Raw genomic sequence first — 21,699 nt, forward strand, 5'->3', positions numbered from 1 at the left:
ACAAAGTGGTGCTGTAGAGCTCTCTACACCATCCTAGGTAGGGCCCTACCAAATTCACAGCCATGAAAAACATGTCACGGACCATTACATCTGCTCTCCCCCTGTGAAATCTGGTCTTTTGTGTGCTTTTACCCTATACTATATAGATTTTATAGGGGAGACTAGAGTTTCTCAAACTGGGGATCCTGACCTAAAAGAGAGTTGCAGGGGGGTCGCACTGTTGTCACCCTTACTTCTCTGCTGTCTTCAGAGCTGGTGGCTGTTGGCCAGATGACCAGCTCCGAATGCAGCACCCCACCAGCAGCAGCATGGAAGTAAGGGTGGTAATACCATCCCATGCCACCCTTACTTCTGCACTGCTGCCTTCAGAGCTGGGTGGCCAGAGAGTTGTGGCTGCTGAGTGAGGGCCCAGCTCTGCAGGCAGCAGCACAGAAGTAAGGGTGACAATACCATACCATGCCATCCTTACTTCTGCCTTCACAGCTGGGCTCCTGGCCAGCAGCCAGTGCTCTCTGGCTGCCCAGCTCTGAAGAGAGAAGTACGGATAGCAGTACCAGAACCCCCCTACAATAACCTTGTGACCTCCCCACAACTGCTTTTTGGGTCAGGATCCCTACAATTACACCACCATGAAATTTCAGATTTAAATAGCTGAAATCATGAAATTTACAATTTTAAAATCCTATGACCATGAAATTGACCAAAATGGACCGTGAATTTGGTAGGGCCTTAATCATAGGGTGGACAGGGCAGAGTATTTTACCTATCATCCATGCCTGGCCTGTGCATGGTGGAAGCATGGAGAGGACTTGCCTGACTATGTTAATTGCCCCAGGTTTTGATCTAACACCAGCCTCATTATTATAAAAATAAATGCACAATGAAATGTACACAAATCCCGTGTTGCAAATTCACATACGAAATCATGTGCAAAACCAGCATCAAGATTGTAAAATGAAATCTTTGACGGGTGGTGCAAATGGCTGCCTCCCACCCACTTGGTCTTCCAGGGGTTTCGTGTGTCCCCTTTGTTTGGGGGTGAAGACCATATTCCTGCCTCTCTCGCTCTCCCTCCGCCCTTCCTTACAGCTGAAAGGTGGGACAGAGATGAATCCACCAAGACCCAGTGCACCTTCTCTGTTGGGCCCCATAGGGAAGGGGAAGGAAAAGAAAAGGACTCCCAATTCCCTTCCACTGACTCCTCTGGGAAAAGAGAAGAGAAGAAGACTCCCCAAGTCCATTTAGAGATCCACTGGCAGTCCCTTCATCTCAAATTGGTGAGGGGTCCATATTGTAATGATCAGAGTAGCAAATATTACAATATCCCAGCACTTCTCCCAGATACCATCCCTCTAGGCAGCCGCCCCCTCAAAAGGCTTTGTCCCCCGCTACCCCCATCCCTCTTCTCACCTGCAGTAGTATTCTGCTAGGGCAGAAGGAGAGCGGCACATGGCATTGTCTCTCCCTTTGTCATCTTCAGGCTGTCCCCTCTTCCAGTCTTCATTCTTTAACACAACTGGCACGTAGAGAAGCTGATCAGGGTGTATCTTAATAACACAAGGTCTCGCAGTCAAACCCTGGGACAGGACTAGTAATTTTGGATAAGATATTGTCTGTAAAGGCACCAAATGCACAGAATAACCATTCTAAAGGAGAAGGTTAAGCCTATTGACCCACATGATTTTTTCCATCACTAGTATCTATGTTTCTATTAAGGAAAAACCTTGGAACAAGAAGAAGGGTCTAACGCTTATTACTGAAGTGATGGATGCCATAGAAACATCTAAGTTACACAGACCTATACTTCAGTGCATGACGATGGACAGTATGTTATGTCTGGTAAAAGGGCTTTATTTATGGCCTGAGTACAGCTGACCTGTAGAGCATAAAGTATTGCCCTTGAAGGACATCATCCTAGAGTGCAAGGTCCTGGTATTGTATGGCCAAGGGTAGGGTTTCAAATCTCTACATGAGCTGTAAAGGAGGACTGTGTTCGCAGTTCTGAGGAAGCATTTCAGGCTTTTTACTTATCTGCAACGTTCGGTGGAGATAATTAATGCTGACATTGAGTTCTTTACACCTACTGTTCTGTGAGTGCAACCATTGCCAGCACTAAAGGATAGAGTGAGGAGAGATGTTTTGAGGAAATCTATAGAACTGCATTATTTATGGTCACTGTAAACCTGAGGAAGGCTGGAATCCTAGGGAGAATTACAGATCTTAGGAAAGAAAATAAGTGAAAGATTGTAAACTCTTCAGGGCAGGGACTTATAAGGAGTATGCACTGTGCCTAAGCACAATGGAGCCTCATTCTCAATTAGGGACTGAAAACGTTATTGTAATCATAAGTGCCGACTCTGTGGGTGCTCTAGGGCTGGAGCACCCACAGCAAAAAAATAGTGGGTGCTCAGCATGCACCGGCAGTCCCCACAATCAGTTCATCCGTCTCCCTCCCAGAGCCTACTGCCCGCTATGGATAGCCGTTCAGTGGCATGCAGGAGGTGCTGGTGGTGATGGAGAGGAGTGAGGGTGGGGTGCCCTTGGGGAGGGACGGAATGGGGCAGGGCAGGGTCAGAGCAGGGGTGAGAACTTGGGGGAAAGGATAGAGGGGGGTGGGGTCTGGGGCAGAGCAGGGGTTGAGCACCCCCGACAACTCATAAAGACCGTGCATATGATTGTAATACAAATACATTATGTATACAATTATGTATGTAATAATAAAAAGCACAAAGTATTATCAGTGATCATTATTAGAATATCATAATTTATGTACCTCCTTCATAAATACATATACATACTCTCTAGGAGTGTCTTGAGTATATTCACACAGTGCTTCTGTGCGCACACATGTCCATGTGTGCGTACTCTCTAGTAGACAGACATCATCATCATCTTGCTGAAAATGTAATCTTCTAATAGAACAGATGCTCTGATAGATGCTGGGTTTGTTGAGGTGTTCGGGAGTGTATTCATTATATTTAGCCTAGTCAGAGACCTGGAATGTATATAATGGAGGTGTTCTCCCTCCTGAAGCAGGAACACTACACCCATAACTGTTAATTACATACACACAGTGAGAGAGGGGAGGATGGACTCTGTAGTCTATAGATTAAAACTGAAATAAGATGAACTGGGTCTTTATTTTTAAATCAGTCCCTGTGGTCTGATCCTGTGCTCTATGCTCAGGCAAAATGCAGTCTTCAGCTGGAGTCTGGCCATGAGTCATGAGTGCAGGATTGGGCCTTAATGATCAGTTTCATAACACATTCTTTATTCTTTTTCATACACACTAAACTTGTTTTATTCACAGAAGAGGTCTCTGGGGTCAACATGTGCTTCACAATACTTTAGCTAACATTATTAACACCTTCAGAAACTGCAGTCATTTCTGTATTTTCTTCTTGCTGTGCCTGCGTTTTAAAGAACATTATTTCCTTCCAGAAAAACATTCAGTTCTTGCAATCAGTGCTCATTTTTGTAAATTAAGGAATAAATTGTGCCAAATTGTTCCCTCTTTCAGGATTATTTGCAGTGCAGTTTATGCTGCTTTCCCTATATCTATTGCGTGTTTTACAAGAAAATGAAATCATTACATACAACACAAATTACTAGACCTCTTTCATAATCACACACTCTTAATTGGCATGTAAGAGCTCCGATCACTGTAATACATTCAGTCAAATGTCTCCAGCTCATTTTTTTTCTCCCAAGTTTAAAGGTCAACAAGAATATTTTTCTTTAATTTGACAGGCACACAAGAAGTAATGCAAGACTCATTTATGGTCAGGTAATGCACAAAGAAATCTATAAATCAAGCTAAGGGGAATATTAGATCATGCTCATATCTGAACCCATCTGGCTTAGTTCACGAAAGAATCAATATGAGGCAGAGAGCTCAGTATTACCAGTGATTTATGCTCTTGCATCTAGGGGGAGAAACATTTGCAATTTTTTAAGTCCCTTCATCTCATCCTAAAACAACAGAGTATGAAAAAAGAAACTACAATGGGCTATTACAACATATATATTAGATACGTAATTGGATGGTAGGTTTGTGATTATAGCTGCTGGAGGAAAGAATGATTCTGTGTTTCATTCATCTTCATGACTCCGCATTTTTCTAGTATTTTGATTTTCTCCCCCACAAGATATTATTACTATGGAGCTGTTGAAGAATAAAATTAGCCCAATTTCCATGTGTCTGATTATTGCAAAGGGATTGGGGTTGTCAGTTCTTGGGCACTGTACTAACAGCAAACTAGAAAATATGAAAGTCCTGCTTTTTCTTCACAGCCTCGCTATATACTACTTTCCCTAATCCCCACACCAAAAAAGTGTACAGTCCAAATTTTATCCCACCCCATGTCATATCAAACATTAAAGCTTTTGATCACTCTCTGAACATACAGGATTTATTTGAAAGCTTTCTATGTATACAGTACATCTCTCAACTTAATAAAATCTCCAGTTGGCCTCAAGTTCAGCCTCCCCAAGAGGCAAAATGAAAAGTGTCAAATTGCATTGTTGTACTCTGCATGCACCAGAATGGGAGATGGGAATAGGCAGACGTAGAGGGAGAGATTTCACAAAGCAATTAAAGTATGAAGAACAGATACTACAGAGACAGGGCTATAAAAATACCTGGATAGACGGAACAAATAAAATGTCCATTTCAGTCATTTCAGCTACAATTATTTGCTTTACATATAGTTCAGATATCCCTCAGACAAGTACAGAATGCAGCTTAATTTAAATTTGGAAAGGCTACAGGTTGAATACTTGAGTTCACCATATACTGTCATTTTTTTCCAGCAAGCATGCACAAGTAAAATCAATAACCTTCTCACTATAGGTTGATAAATTATGAGATCAGGTATCATTGATCTAGCCAATGTAAAAGGAGGTGAAAATAATGGAAATCTGATGGTTGTGATTAGAAATACTTGGAATATTCCTATGGAAAAGCCTGATAAGTAAAATGATCCATGTACTTATGCATATTGATTTTGATACACAGAAGAAGCCTATCTGAACCAAAACATGTTGCTTGTATAGGTATTTTAGGGACTGTGCTGTTTGAAATCTGTCAGAGTATGAATTATATTTTAGTTCAGTGCACTGAAAATATTCATTTAAAACATCTGTTTCTATAAGCCACAGTTACACTACTGCATTTTGCCATTTGCTGCACTCGGAGCTTATTCTGCTATAAGGTTTATCAGGTATTTATTTAAAGGCTTTACCTTATTTCTGTATAATTATTAATAATGAATACACTCATTAATTTACACATGCTTTACAAACATGGAGCATGATCCTACGGATTTTACATGAGTAAGGACTGATACAGTGGGTCCATCACTAATACTTTCCTCTGCCCTGAAGAGCTTGGCATATAGTATTGATTCTTTCAATCCTATCCTTTTAACAGATAATAATATATCAGCCATTTAGATAGTACCTTACATCCCAAAGGATCCCAAAGTGCTTTCCAAACTGAAGAGACTTGTATACAAACTATGAGGGAGCATTTCATCCATCACTGGAATGCAGTCACATTTGAGGAGAAATATGGCAACTGTCTGACAGCACACAACACTACAGAACTGTCTAGGACAGGATGTAAAAAATATAATATCCAGTCAATTTAAGGGGAGTGTGGGGTAGAATTAGAACATGGAATGTGCTTTACCAGCTGGAACCTGGCAAACATATCAAACCCATAGCTTTCACTCCCTTCCACCTCCTGCTGCAGTCTCTCCCTCTCTCTCTGTCCACCCCTGAAGTCTTTCCTTTCCATTCTGGGGTGAGTAGTTAATCCCTGCATGTGTCTTTTCTTCTGGTTCCTTTCCTCCAGGGTCTCTCTGCTCCCACCCCCACACTTAGGGTTTCTTCCCCCATGAATCTCCCCTTTCCACCTCACATTGGGATGTCTCTCCTCATCTTCTCTTTGCAATCTCAACCTTTTCATTCCATGTCCCCATCATTACTGCACCTTTGGTCTCCAGCAGACTTTCCCTGCTGATGCCCTGCAACCCCCAGAAGGAAACTGGATGTAGGACTCCTGACTACGTACCTACAGCCACCTCTGTCCTGCCTCCCAAACACCCTAGTTTGGGAAGGGCCCTTCTGTGGTGTTCCCCACTCAACTAGAAGGTGTCTCTTTCCCTGCTCCATTCTACTCTGTTTCCAGCCTAGGTACTTCCAGAACCAAGACAGGAAAACACCTGCAGAAGGAAAATGAGAGAGGAGCCTGCTGCAGCATGTCACAGTGAAAGGGCAATGGCCCTTATAGATATGTAAGGATTTTGAATGTTCACTGATGGGAACTGAGCCAAGCCTGGGGGACCGAGGCCTGCGAGGAGTGAATGGAGAGAGAGAGTGCACCCAACTGCATCCTGCAGTGAGGGGCCTGCAGCATGCCAAGATTAATTAATACCCCCAACTCTTACAGAAGTCTTCATGGGATCTTTAATGACCATAAGAGGTCAGATTTTCTGTTTTCCACACAACACCAAAGATGGCATCTTCACCACCATAATAACCATAGGACCAGGTTAGAATATTGCTTCTGGGCTAGATCGTTTAAGTGTGGCATGCAACTTATATAACAAAAAATAATACATAGAATCATAGAATATCAGGGTTGGAAGAGACCTCAGGAAGTCATCTAGTCCAACATAATGTGAGCATCATTACCGTAATGGTAATATAGAGAGAATTGGAGCTACAATCTCAATCTGAGAAATTTTTGGTGTGGGGGAGTTATGTCTCACCAGTTTCATGTGTCTGACAAAGTGGGTATTCACCCACGAAAGCTCATGCTCCAATACATCTGTTAGTCTATAAGGTGCCACAGGACTCTTTGTTGCTTTTTACAGTTTCAGAAGTCTTTTTAAAGTATGGTAACAGGAAATGTGTATGTGCAGATATGCCTCACTAAAAAACAAAAGTTTCTTATCCCATTTTCTTTCCACATTTGGGATTCTTCCAAAGTTTTTCTCAAGCATAAAAAACGAAAAATGCTTTCCTACAGGTCTTTAGAAATTTCTTGTTCTGTTTCTGGTGTAATGAATACCAACTGATTGTTGAACTGACACTAGTTACAAAGCCTGGGCCACATGGGACACCAGTATAGTATGAAAAATGAAAACATCCATATGTACTTCTCATTTGGTGGGAGTAGAAGGTGATCCTGCAAATGAATTCTATATTTCTTCCCAATCATCCTTCACCATGCACGGTACCTAAAAAGCTGTGTATTTCCTCCTGCCAATAGCTAGTGTGCCAATCATAGATGTTATTTTGCAGTGGTGATGCAGGTAATCTTCCAGACAAACAGCAGATGATACAAGCATACCACCACATACTTGAGTTTATCATACCTGGTCTCCATTATGTCTTGTTTCTGTAGAATAGCATCATTATATGATCAGCTCAATATATGTTGCTCGTTTATCAACATGCTTGGTTTATTGCTACAAATCTCCTATGGACAGTTTATATTCAACTGTTTTTGTGCATAAGACCATTATACTTATTATCTATTTTCTAATAGAGTCCTAGAATTAAATACTGAATATTTAAATACTGCATATAGAGAGGTTTTGTAGTTGCTTCCATCTTCACTGCTTCTATTATCCAAAAAGTGAGCAAAAGATCTGGGTTGGGGAGAAAGAGGACAGAAATGCTAGGTTCTCACATTTCAATTGAACTGTCTGCTCAAACACACTGCCTACTCTCAGAATCAGAGCAGTTAGAGGTGGTAATGATATTTGAGACAATCTAGTCCATTCTGCAGTACAAAAGCTGCACCTAGATGGGGCATGCAGATGAAAGAATCACCCTTAGCTAGGGAAGAAGAGGACCTGGTGAAGCCAAGCATGGAGAAGTGGACCAGATTAGGACACTAGCCTTTTTGAGACTTAGTCATACTCTAATTAAGACAAATATAATTGAGTGAGAGAAATTTGGTGTCCCTCAGTTGCAATGGGATGTTATTTCCCCAATGGCAGAAGCAGTCTTTCTACCACACTCAGGTGGTAGTATGTGTACGTCTCAGTTAGACTGGCATATTATTCCCCAGAGGTGAGATCTTTCTGCCCGTGAGGTCAGCATTATTATTTCTTGTTCATGCAGCTCTCTGCAAAGGTTTACTTGTTTAATGCTTGCTATTTATAAAAGTTTGTGCTTTGTAAATAAAGCTATGGCCTTTGCCTTTCCAACAGTGGTGTGAAACTAAGTTAATGTACAGGGCAAGAAGAGAATGGGAGCAAGGCCAGGGTTAAAGTACATTTTAAAATCATATTTTTGCACTTGTAATTTATTCTTCTTACCTCTAGCATTTTACTCCAGAGAGATTTATAAAAATAGGTGTTCCGTGCACTGTACATCATCAGTTTATTTTGGACGGTTATTGAAAATTTACACTGCTCAAAGAGTAGTCACAGCAGATAATTTCATTTGCAAGCTTCAACAAAATGTTCTAGAGAAGATGTCGTTATTGTTGTTGAAAATGTTAATGATGGCAGAGTTTACGGATAATTTATTTGGCAATCAAAGCTGCAGCAACAGAAACCTCAGCAAGTCTTTTTCCACACACTTTACACCCCACATCCAAGCACACACCAAATACTTTGAAATTGCCGGTATCCTGAAGATATGATGTTGCTCCTCACAAAATAACCAGCAAGGTCCTGATCATCGGAGGTGTTGAACACCTCATGGAAGGTGCCATGTGCCTTCCTATCACATTGACTGCAATGGGATCAGGCCATTAAAGAAAATGAACACATAAACCTAGCGATTTTTATTTTCAGCTGTTGCTGAAGAGGGAAAGAGAAAGCGCCTGCAGGGCAATCTCCTCTTTACTCCCTGTGTTACACCCCTCATGTACGGTTCTCGCTGAATCTTCAAAGTACAGATTTTTCAAGCTACATGCTACATATGTGCATGTGTGTAAAAATCACACACACACAGACACTCTTCATATACAGTGATGCTATCCATGCAACATACTGCGCAGGCATGACTTAGTGCACTTATGCTTCTGTGACTGTCCGCCTCACCTGCACACAAATGGCTAGTCAGTGGGCTCTGTGAAATTTGGCAGTCTCTGTTCAGTTCCCTATGAGTCCATATCACCAAACACACCATCAGAACTGACACTGTTGTAGGCAATCTTAGCAGAAAGGAAGACTTAATAAGTGTGGAGAGTGAACCTGCCCCTCACCCCAAAACCGGTTGTTTCCTAGAGGGATGAGGGGCCTGGGAGAAGACACTTGTAAACTGTCACTTCCCATGCTATCCCTTTTCAATGGAAATATAAGATTTCAGGGCTGCCAATCCAGCACCTTTTCATTAGCACTGAAGTGCCTCACGCAATTTAGATCTATGTATATTACACCAGGAGTCCTGAAAGATATTGTACAAGTCTCATGTGATTCCTTTCTCTCCTTTTCTGTGATTTTACTTTGTCAGCAAGAAGAGAAGAGGTTCTGTTAATTATCCATTTATATGCTGAAAGTCACTAACGGACATCGTATCTAGTGAAAAACAGTTGTGTAGATAAAGTTCTCAATGGCAGATTTACAGGTCTGCTGTGTGTATGTTTTGTTTTGTTTTTTTAAATTCTGATCCCTATTTCTGACCTATGCATCCAATTTCATATATAAACATTTTGTTACACTCTTGTATTAGACGGATTCTGACACATAACTAGGATTGGGAGAGGAAGGAGAGTCCAGGGGTTAGAGCACAAGCCTGTGCTGTGGATGACCTAATTTCAATTTCTTCTCTGCAACAGACTTCCTGTGTGACCTTGATGGAGTTAGCACATTAAAAATGGAAACATAACTGTGGCAGCATGAGTGGTGGGAGCGGCCAGCCATCCCAGGAACGTGCCTAACATCTCAGAGAGGATGTATTCAGGGCAACTAGCTTATCCCATTGCTCACCCCCACTGCACTACTATTTTCAGTGTGCTGACAAGATCAGGACTAATGAGCTGGACTAATGAGCTGCTTGAGCTGGAAATTACACTTCCAGCTCCAGTATAGACATACCTTTAGTCTCTCTTAGTGCCTCAGTTCCCCATCTGTAAAATGGGGAAAATAGCACTTCCCTACATCAATTATTAAAGACTGTGAGAAGCTCAGATCATAAGGCGATAGGGGTCACATCAGTACCTAAGATAGATAATTGTTATCACAGGATTAGAAAACAAAGTGTTTTTTTTAAAATTAGTTCTTTTGAAACTAGAGTTAGATGTCCAACTGAATTTTACTGTCTTTGGCTCTCAGGGTAGAGTTTCATGAGTCAGTCTCCTGAACAATATCACATGACACAGCTGAAAGTCTGTAAATTAATATTCATGCAGTTTTTGCCTACATATGTGACTCTGCATATAGCATCCAAATGAACCACCTGCAAAGTCACACTCTCCTCTGTGACTGGTACAAACTGAATATCACTTATTGTGTTCCCCACCTTGCTTTCTTAGTTCTCAATGGTAATTAAATGTGCTTTTTTCCTCATGGGCAACAATTAAACATCTGCAAGATATTGGGAGCAGGGAGATCATCATGTATGTTGAGAGAGAGAACTCAGATCTCTCTTCTTGGAGATAATTGCTTAGTTTAATGAGGAAGTTTTGCAGAATTTTTAACTATTGCTTCCATGACTTGTTTAATTATTTGCATATGGCTACGGAAAGTTAAAAAGAGAGTGAATATACAGCATTTCTTCTTATTCCTGTGTTAGGTTTTAATGAAAGGAAGCACAAGGGTAAGATTCTCACTAATGATGGTGGGAAATTAGTTTCAAATCCCCAGAGGTCTGTTGAAAAATACACTAATGATAGAAAAAGGGCAAAGAAAATAAATGCCCTTTTGAGCTGCTTCCCAAAGATATACTGTTCTCATTTAGTTTTGTATTTATGTTTTCATGTTACGATCCTGAAATACACACAGCAAATGAGGACTGATAAATGCTGTGCAGACTAGACAACTAATGCTAGCATAGCATATACTGTAAAGGTTACGTGCCTAGAGACCCAGATCCAGAGACAGATTCATGATTATTTTTTTTTTGGTCTCAAGCTAGTGAAAAGTTGAATGTCTGGAGAGAAGGAAGCCATTATATATTAGTCATATCATTCTGAAGGGCAGCAACTCCATAGTCAGCCACCCAGAATATTATAAAAGCAGTTGCTAATTCTTTTCCTCTCTCATTCCGTGAGATGCTCTTACTGGTTACCCTAAGGCATATCTCACATACAACAATCCAGTTTGGAAGAAGCTCATTCTTTAGTAACTCTTACTCAGTGTTACCTTATGTTTCAGTAGCTCATTTGCAAAGCTGTGAATTTCTCCTGCATCACCATGATGTGGATTTTAATAGTTTTGGTGTTTTGTGGGAGGTGTTCTTCAAGATAAATCGTGTTGCTTAGGTCAGATGGGGAAGAGCTTACCACGCAAATGGGGCAAGCCAGCACTTGGGCGTTGAGGAATTTGTTCACTTGACATCACCAAAAGAGAGAGCTGTCTCCTTTGCTGCAGCTCAGTTAAGAACAGTTGAGACAGGGAAGTTTGGATGACATTGCTAATGTGCAGTATCAGCACTTCAGAAAGGCTTTCCCTACACAGTCATCATTCTCTCTCTGTAACAGCATCATGAGTACATCTGCATCTTCCCCAGCCTCCAATGTTACCACCTACTTATGACATTAAAATACCACAGCAATGAACTACTCATCACACAGCAGTGGAGGGGGGAAGAGGAGGCGAAGGGAAGCGGAGGAAAGTAGATGGGAGGAGGCAGGGGAGTTACCTAACAACAATTTTTCCTGGGTACCAGCCAGTAGACCCCTAATACACAAATACATCTTATTGTTAACCATCAGGTGCATGATTTGCATATGCATTAGTTATGTGACAGCAGTCACAGCATAGCCAGTAATCCTCTTCTCACATACTGTGAGCTGTGAATGCATCTCAACTACACATTACAGTTTGTAGGGGCCTCAGATCCACTGCATGTTAATATGACATTTACTAACACATTGAAACTATTACTGCAAAAAACATTAAAAATGCATCCACCTAAATAGTCAGATAATGGGACAGTCTGGTTCAAAGCTGGGAAGTTCAGAGCGAAGTCTGAAATGCTGCACTTAACCCCAATGTTATTACTCGCTATTTTGGGATCTCCCCCCAGTGGTCCTGCCATCCATAGGCACACCCAACAAGTTAGTTTAAAGACAAAGCAGTAATTTTCATGGTGGTGAATGTGTGTGAACTGCAGTCATTGTTACCCCCTGTCACGAAGGCTGCAGAGATGAAACATTACTATCTAGAACCACAGGGGTTGCCTTAATGGCTTCCACAGTTTGGTACATTAAACTTTTACAGCAACATGTGACACCCAGCACAGTACAGCTAAGTTCCAGTCCCTCCGTTGCATATTACTAACGGGCAACCCACGTATTACTCACAGCAAGTGGGTCAGAAATCATATGCAGAATGATTTGGCTTTTAAAAAATATTATTCTAAAATGTTAGCTCTTCTTTTGATCTATTGGATTCATATTGAAAACCAGGCCACAATCTGTCATCTGGAGCAAGACTGCATGCATACAAAGCCATCAGAGAGTGCCAGATTTAGTGCCTATAGAGAGTTCACTCATGCTCAAATAAGAGGAGATGCATACAGTCTGGAAGAAGAGAAACTGCTCCCAATGAACTTCAAATGAGCATTTTGGTGGTAGCAGCAAGAGTCTTGGGACTGGCACTAAGCAAAGAATTGATTTGGAATATACTGGGACTCATAAACTTGTTCTTTAGGAGGATTTGTTTCACACAACTCCAATGGAATTGAATAGAGCAACAACAGCAATACAGGTAATGGCAGCAAAAGTATGGCCTTTAAGATCAGAGTTGTTAGTCTCTCTGGCCAGCTATTTCCTTAGTGAGTGAACCTGAGATTTGTTCCCAGCCTGTAGCCACTAGGACTATGAGAGTAATGGGACTTCACTGAGAAATAGAAAGCAGTCAAAAAGGACACATTGCAGTGTCTAGCTCTGTGGATCCCTCCTAAGGTAGCAAAATAAAGCCACTGCCCCTGATATCTGTTCTGATTTGTTTATTACGATGGAAGCTGTTTGGTGTAGAACCCAAGAGTGAGCCCTCAGAGAGAAAAAGGAGGAAAACAGCCACTGCACTTGCACCCAATGCCCATATTCCCAAGCATATTGGCCTTTTAAAAAACCCACAGCCAACATTTTGCATTCTGACAGGATGGACTGTCAGATACAAACAAAGTTGCAGTTGCTTATCTAGGATTAATCTTGTTAAAAAGCATTTAGTTAACAAGCAAGTTACTATGTATCCTTCACATGATCTGGATCAATCTGAAGAAAAATGTGCAAGAACAATCCACTTTCTCCTTAAACAAGAGCTGCACTTTCATTTCTTATTCAGTAAAAAGCATTGTGCCAGGTCAAAACTGGAATACCGCCATGGAACTCAGTGGATCTATGCTGATTTGCACCAGCTGAAGATTTGGGAATATACTGTATCCATTACCCCACATGCTTATTGAGTACGACATGTATTATTGTTGATCTCAGTAAAGCATATAAAAATTAAGCCTAGTCAGAAAATGAGTTTTTCTGCTGTGAAAATTTGACCAAAACAGAATATGTTTTGTAAAAAGCCATTTTTCATCAACAAACAGTCGACAAAATAGTTTGATCAGCTGTACTCAAAAATCAAGATAAATAATTGAGAGAAATGGAACTGGTTTTATGAGAACTTGAGCACAATACTGAGAAACAAAATTCCTGGCCAACTGACATGGGTATAGAATAACATCTAGCTCTTATACCGTGCTTTTCATCAGTAGATCTCAAAGTGCTGTAATATCATTATATACATTTTATATATAGGGAAACTGAGGCACGGTTCAGTGAAGTGACTGGACTAAGATTACTTACCAGACCAGTGGCAGAGTCAAGAATAGAACCTAAGTATCCTGAGTCCCAGTGCAGTGTTCTATCCACTAGCGCACACAGAATCTCCTATGCTAGTGGTTCTCAAAGCCGGTCTGCCACTTGTTCAGGGAAAGCCCCTGGCGGTCTGGGACAGTTTATTTACCTGCCGCATTTGCAGGTTTGGCCGATCACGGCTCCCACTGGCTGTGGTTCACCGCTCCAGGCCAATGGGGGCTGCGGGAAGTGGCGGCCAGTACATCCCTCGGCCCGCGTCACTTCCAGCAGCTCCCATTGGCCTGGAGCGGCGAACCACAGCCAGTGGGAGCTGCAATCGGGCAAACCTGCGGACATGACAGGTAAACAAACCAGCCTGGCCCGCCAGGGGCTTTTCCTGAACAAGTGGCTGACCGGCTTTGAGAACCACTGTCCTATGCAGTTACTACTGAACCTATAGAAGGATGAAGCTATGTGAATACCAATGTCACATACATTTCATAGGAACATTGTGTTTAATTTCATTCTGTTAGTTTAACAACTATGTAAAATGTATACACCCTCGAGCATTCAAAAATCATGAGTCAGACCCTCGCAATATCATGAGATTGACTTTAAAATCCACAAGATTTTTTTAAATAATTACGTTATTTATTAAATGTCATAATTTCCTTTTGCCTTTTATTTTCATAGATTACAGACCCACAAGGGATCATTGTGATTATCTAGTCAGACCTCCTGTATAACACAGGACATAGAACTCCCCTAAAATAATTTCTAGAGCATATATTTTAGAAAAACATCCAATCTTAAAAATTTGTCAGTGATGGAGAATCCACCAAAACCCTTCGTAAATTGTTCTAATGTTAATTACCTTCACCATTATAAATTTTAATCTATATAAATTAAGACATTTATTCAAGGCTCGTTGTGCCCCAACATAATTAATAATAAATATAACAATTAAACCTCAGCAGCTAAAATCACAGGAGCTTGGCCCTTCATCATTTTGGAAACATGTAAGCCTTCTCCAGAGCTGTGCTCCAGTCCTAAAAGAAGTGCCCGAACCCACTTCAAAGAAGTGCCAGAATGCTCTCGCCAAAAGTGCCAGAACAGTGTTGTGGCATGACTTGAGCCCTGCTGCAGAGACCATATCAAACAGGTGTCTTTCATAGTGTGGCCAGAAAATTACCAAATAAACGATTGGAAATTCTCTGAACTGAGGGAGTAAGTCCCAGAATCTAGGAGCCCTGCCAGTCTCTCCCTCTCTTTTATAATGATGAGGATCCAGCTTGAATACGCTTGGTGACCACAGTGGCAGTATGGCCTGGGGAGAGTGGCAAACCTTCAGGTAGGTCCTTTGATGTGATGCAAGGACACACAAATAAGCAATTAGCGAGCAGACCCCGAGATAATGGTTGAGAATGGAGGAAAAATTCAAAACACCTAAACCGATAAAACTGTGAACTGTTCAAAAGTACGACTATGAAACAGAAACCTACACCATAATGGAATTTAAATAACTTGACATATTACAACATTCCTGGGCATGAATCTATTCTGCACTGTACTTAGTGTTAGGATTGAAAGATTTTATAATTGCCTTTGATGCATGACCAAAATGCAGGTTTGTTGCAGAGGTTTGTAGTGTAACTAAATTATCAAATATTTGTTAGAAAACCAGCAGCAAAAGTTCAGCTCGTATGATATAGGGGCTCTATATATTGAATGAAATGTTAATTTATTATGCTGCAGCTGAGAACTTTTAAAATAGTCTTATTTTCTTGAATGTATGGGTTTATCATTATCAGCATGAACACAACTAGCACTCTTCAAGGTTTCTTGCTGAAAAGAAATTGAGCGTGCAAATACTCTTTCATCATAATCACTCTGGCTGTGCAGGGTAATTCATAAAAGAGCCAGAAATGTATTGAAACTCAATATTGTTTTAGTCCAAATCAATATTAATAATTGTTTGCATTTTTAAAGTGCAATTTGCAATTGAAAAATGTATAAAGATCAACCAGTAGTTGCTAGCACATCAAATTTTCCTATTAAACTTAAAGGCAGAATAATTATACTTAAAAATGTTTTATAAGAAACAGGAGAAGGCATTGATCTGAGAAAATAGCTATCTATTATTTATATGCACAACATTAGAACCTGTTTTAATTATACATGAGCTAAAAGGTCAGTAACTATTTTAGTTTTTAAGGTCTTGATTTTAAAATTGAATAGTTTCATACAAATATTTACAATGGGTGCCTGCCAATTTCTTTCAGTTCTGGGAGTGTTCATAATGGCTAAGTTCACATACACATTAGCAAAGGTTAATTCTTGAGATTCAGTGGCAGGAGGGATGTCTCTCAGCACATATAGCAGAAATTGCATAGTAGTTTACAAATGTGAATCTTTTGATTTGCTACACTGCTAAATACTTATAAAATGTATGAGTGAAACCATAAAACTCTACTGAGTAACCCAAGAAGCGTCAATGATCACAAGTAAACATTGCAGGTTTTTTCCTGCCACTAAGGTTTGGGTGGGCAGGTATCATTTTCTAAATGACCAGTAGACCTGCTTTATGTGGAGCCTTTGTGATAGATCAACATGTATTTTTTTTAAATGTCAATTAATAGACCACGTTTTATGCCAATTTCTAGACCCACTGAAGTCAGTGGCAAAATTGAGTTTAACGGGATCAGTATTTGACCCCATTCTCATTGATTGACATAATAAATAATCAAAGGGGAAACAGTTATTTATTATTTATATTATAAGAGCACCAGGAAGCACCTGGCCACTTTCACCAAGGGCTGTACATAATACTGCTAGGGCAACATGGGTAACAAATTTTATTTTCTTCAAAAAATAATTAAAAATCTTTTAAAAAACCCTGAACATTTTTGATGAACATAGAAATTCTTACAAACATTTCCATTTATTCAAAATGCCATTTTCCATCAGGAGGGAAAAAAAAGTTTTGATGAAATATTTTTGATCAGCTCTGTTGTACAAGCTTATAGCAGAGATATGCCCTGCCCAAAGAGCTTGATGCTACTGATACAACCAAAGCTTCAGATATTTACATTTTATCCATCCAAAAGGGTGTGTAAAAATGAAATCCAACAAAACAAAACATACACTCAAAAACTACATAAGAACTTTAGGAGCATATCTGCTCATTGAAATCCATGGGGTATGAATGGGCATAAGAAAATATAGCAGAAAACTAAAATACAAACGAGACAGAAAATGTTTTTCAAGGAAGACCCAAAACCCCAGGCTATGTACAGTTGCACAAAAATGAACCACATCTCCAAACTTTAGACAAAATGGAGGACATTTAGCATCTCTTCATTTCAATAGGAGCTGAGGGTGCTCAAGTACTTGCAGGAGGTGCCTATGTCTGAGAGACTCCGGCAATCACAGTTCCCCATTATGCTTAGCACACTGAAATTAGTGTCCTTCTATTTCACATTTCCTTTTGAATAGCAAACATGTTTGTTTGATACCCTTAAGGCGTCTTTGAATTTAGACGGTACGGTGAAATCCTGACTCCAGTGGAGTTAATGGGAGTTTTGCCATTGACTTCAGTGGAGCTAGTATTTCACAGCGTATGGTTTTATTTTTATTTATTTATTTTTTAAAGCAGACAAATCTTTGTACAGATTCTCATACAGAACTATAAAAGAGAATCAGATGATTGAAGGTTCAGTGGTTCAGGTACTAGTCTTGGACTTGGACTTAAGGGTATTCTCCACTGCAATTAAACACTTGCTGCTGACCCGTGTCAGGGGACTCAGGCTTGTGGGGATTGGGCTGCAGGGCTATAAAATTGCAGGGCCGCCCAGAGGGGGGGGGGCAAGAGGGGCAATTTGCCCCGGGCCCCACAGGGGCCCCCACGAGAGTTTTTCGGGGCCCCTGGAGCGGGGTCCCTCACTCGCTCCGGGGGGCCCGGAAAACTCTTGCGGGGCCGGGCGCAGGAGCTTCTTTGCTCCCGGTCTTCGCTGGCGGGGGGTCCTTCCGCTCTGGGGCGGAAGGACCCCCCGCTGGCGAATTACCGCCGAAGACGGAGCGGGACCCGCCGCCGAAGTTCAGCTCGGTCTTCGGCGGTAATTCGGCGGCGGGGGGCCCTTCCGTTCCGGGACCCGCCGCCGAAGTGCCCCGAAGACCCGCGGCGGGGGCCCCCCTCCGCCGAATTACCGCCGAAGACCGGGCTGCACTTCGGCGGCGGGTCCCGCGTCGGCGGCGGGGGGTCCCCGCCACGGGTATTTGGGGCACTTCGGCGGCGGGTCCCGGAACGGAAAGGCCCCCCGCCGCCGAAGACCCCGGGCCCCCGGAATCCTCTGGGCGGCCCTGTAAAATTGCAGTGTAGGCATTTGAGCTTGGGCGGAGCCCAGGCTCTGGGACCCTCCTCACTCTCCCGCATCCCAGATCCCGGAGTCCAGGCTAAACTCAAATGTCAACACGGCAGTTATATAGCCCCTCAGCCCGAGCTGACACGAGCCAGCCAGGGATGTTTTATTGCAGGGTAGTTATACCCTAAGACACCAGCGTTCAGTTGCTCTGTTTGACCAGACTTCCAGTGTGATCTTGTGCCTCAGTTACTCATCTGTAAAATGGAGATAATAGCATTTCATTTTCTCACCAGGGAAAGATAAATGCATTCTAGATTGTGAGGCACTCAGATACTATGGTGATGGTGGTTATATGAGTACCTAAGACAAATTTCATTTAGATTCTATTTATAATAGAATCAGCACATGTTAGTGGCCAAGACACAGATCCTCAAAGGTATTTAGGCAACTCATTCACATTCATAACCTTGCTTTGTTTGAGCCTGATCCAGAGCCTACTGAATGGGAATTGCATAGAAAGGCTCCCATTGACTCACATGAACTTGAATGGGCCTGAGTCAGACCCTGAATGTAACTGTTTATATTTTAGTAGTGAATGTAGATTTCATTCCGTGCAGTAGCACCTCCCCACCCCCATAGTAAATGTCTGGTACAAACTCTTAACCAGCATGAACTGTGTTTCAAGGTCACTCCATGAATCGTATGATTGTTCCCTAGACAAAGGTTATGTCTACCCTATTTTCCCTTTTCTGTCAACATGAGTTCTTTTAGCTGTTGTTCTTATGAATTAATTGTATTCTGCTGTTGTAAAAATACTCAGCTACATGTCAGGTGCTCTGTATTACAGTTGAAAGGGATGTATTTAATACTCACAAATGTAACACAAACGTGACATTAAGAGTAAATATACTATTCTAGTATACAGCAAATGCTTAATTAAAACTTGAAAACAAGAAATATTAAAAAGTCAAGTTTTCCTTAAAATAATTTCCCCTAGTGTTATTTTTAGTAATTAAGTTCCTTGCTATCTGTTAAGCTCAGTCATCCTACACACACAAGAGAGGGCAAGGCTTTGCAGGAGCAGGCTCATGAATGTTAATTTAATAATATACATTTAAAAAGCACCACAGAAATAGACACATAAAGAAGCCCTGGTTCTGGCCAGGGGAGAATTCCTCCAGCACAGGAACTGTAGAAGACAGCCATAAGGTTGCCTCCTCAGGACCCCTTAACAAGTCTTGGTACAGGACACAATTTGGTGGTAGGGCTAGGGCAGGAGGGGTGTGTCAGGGCAGCAGGGTCAGCTCCGGGCATTTTCAGTGCCCCCCACCCCCCTTGTCCGGCCAGTCAGATCAGTGGAGCAAAAACCAAAATGCAGAGTGGCACTGTGATGTGGCACCCCCAGAAATTGACGCCCGGGGCAACTGCCCTGCTTGCCCTCCCCTTAAAACTTGCCCTGCAGGGCAGAGCTGCAGCATGCAGGACTGTGGAATTCTGCACAACACTGCTACATAGGGCACCCTCAGGAGGCTGCTATAATCAACAGCCTTCAGCGCAGGTCTAGATTATGCCAGGGCCCTCTTCCTGCCCCCAGAGCAGCCAGGATGCGGAGAGCACAAAAATGACTTTAAGCCACCATAGTCCCCCCTTTCCCCTGGGCTGTGCCTTCTAGGAGTGTATCATAGACTCTCACTCCTTGTGTTCAGTGTGGACGAGCCAATCTGAAAATGTCATATTGTAAAGTTCAGCCATTTTGATTTGTCTGAGTGAGAACGTCCCTGCCTTTGGAAAAGTATATGCTCCTTCACAACTTGAGAAGGGCAGACAAGACTGCTCAAATTTAAAAATGTTCAATTCTAAGCCAAGAGCTGGGATGGAACATTTGCGCCAAGAAGAATCCTGTTTAAGATATTGATGTACATGTCAAAAGAGAGGGTTATAATGAAGCTCCAATTTTATGTTACCTTAACGTTAGCACTTGCTGCAATTAAAGCTCTTATTAGCCCTGGCAAATGTCCCACAATGTCTCAGTCAATTCCTTGGTACAGGTGGAGGAAAAACTCCTTTTACCCTTGAGTCTCTTTCCCCTCACCAGCAAGACTCGGTCACATTATTAACTCCTTTGACAAAGTAGGGATCTATCTTCCAGAACAGTACCAGACACATCTGCATAAGAGTTTCTAGACTACCTGTAGCTCAGCAGATATAGGAAGTCAGGAAGAGCTGCAGTTACATAACAGGGTCTAACGTTGATTTGACATTGGTTTTTACTCTGTATCGGTGTAACAAAGGGAACTTTCTAGGTGATGTGTAATGGTCTCTCCAATATTATCAACACAAAAGCAAGTATGTCTGACAGATGGTTGCATTATTTTGTATGTGTTTTTATTAAATCTGACAAAACATGCTTGAAAAGAATTTAGTAACAACAAATCAAGTGGTAAAATTCTCCCACTTCACCAACATTATAAAACAGGTTTCAAAGAGAAAGATCCCAGGTAATTCAAGAACTGCATTGTTCATTCTGGGCCCAGGCTACTGTTCCAACCAACCTCTTCTCAGTACAGGAACAATTGGATGCCATCCTGGTTCCATTACTGACTAGAGCAAAATATCCATGTCTGTCACTGTGTGGGTATAATGTACATGGTAGCATTTCTATGTTGGGAGGGTGCCACTGAACTTCCCAGCATCTGATTTGCCTGTTTCAGTATCCCCATTGGCTGGGTGAGTTTTAGCACTCCAGATAAATCAGACTCCTCTTCCAGACTGAACAGAGAACAAAACAGAGAGAGAAAATTTAAAAAAAACCAACCCACCGATTCTTGGGGCTACAAGGGGGTCATCAGAAAACCTTCTGCCCTTTCCCCAGGGGTTAATTTCCTTTCAGTCACAGTGCCCAAATGGTCCTTTGTATACGGCCTTTCAAGACTTCCTCTGCAAGTTTCTTCCTTAACACCTTTCCCTTGAGAAGCGTAGGTGCGCTGATTTTGCCTGATGTCCCTCTTGGTAGAGAGACCCATAGCAGATTCTACCCTTCTCTCTGATCATTCCTAGACTGAGGAAATCAAGCTATTTTCTATATCCAGTATACTTTGTTAGCTACCTACAGTTCCCAGAGTTGCTGGATTACAAGTCTCAGAGTCTCTTTGTGTTTGGCAGAGATCATGTCACAGGAGAGCGCAGAACCCTCTTAGGTTATGTCTACACTGCAGCTGGGAGGTGAGATTCCCAGTGTAGATAGACAGACTCACAGTAGCCCAGCTCCAGCTAGTGCACTAAAAATAGCATTGTGGACACTGTGGCATAGGTGATAGCTCAGGTAAGCTGCCCGAGTCCGAGTCCGTCCAACCT

At 41.8% G+C, this 21,699-nt stretch overlaps 1 protein-coding gene across 4 annotated transcripts in view; it reads right to left on the bottom strand.

Moving 5' to 3' along the window:
• Window positions 1-21,699, bottom strand: part of LOC123349360 — a 336,086-nt gene that overhangs the window by 45,460 nt on the left and 268,927 nt on the right. The window contains exon 5 of one of the 4 annotated variants that reach the window (XR_006573508.1): window positions 20,733-21,114. The exons of 2 other annotated variants lie outside the window; for them this stretch is intronic. Coding sequence is in view for 1 of the 2 variants with exons in the window: in XM_044987357.1 (XP_044843292.1) it covers window positions 20,970-21,114 (145 nt within the window). In the remaining variant the exon portion in view is untranslated. Of the gene's footprint in view, window positions 1-20,732; window positions 21,115-21,699 lie in introns of those variants that run through there. One more of the 4 variants, XM_044987357.1, reaches the window with a different exon arrangement.

The sequence above is a fragment of the Mauremys mutica genome, chromosome 14 (genome assembly GCF_020497125.1).
Source record: "Mauremys mutica isolate MM-2020 ecotype Southern chromosome 14, ASM2049712v1, whole genome shotgun sequence".
Lineage (NCBI taxonomy): Eukaryota > Metazoa > Chordata > Testudines > Geoemydidae > Mauremys > Mauremys mutica.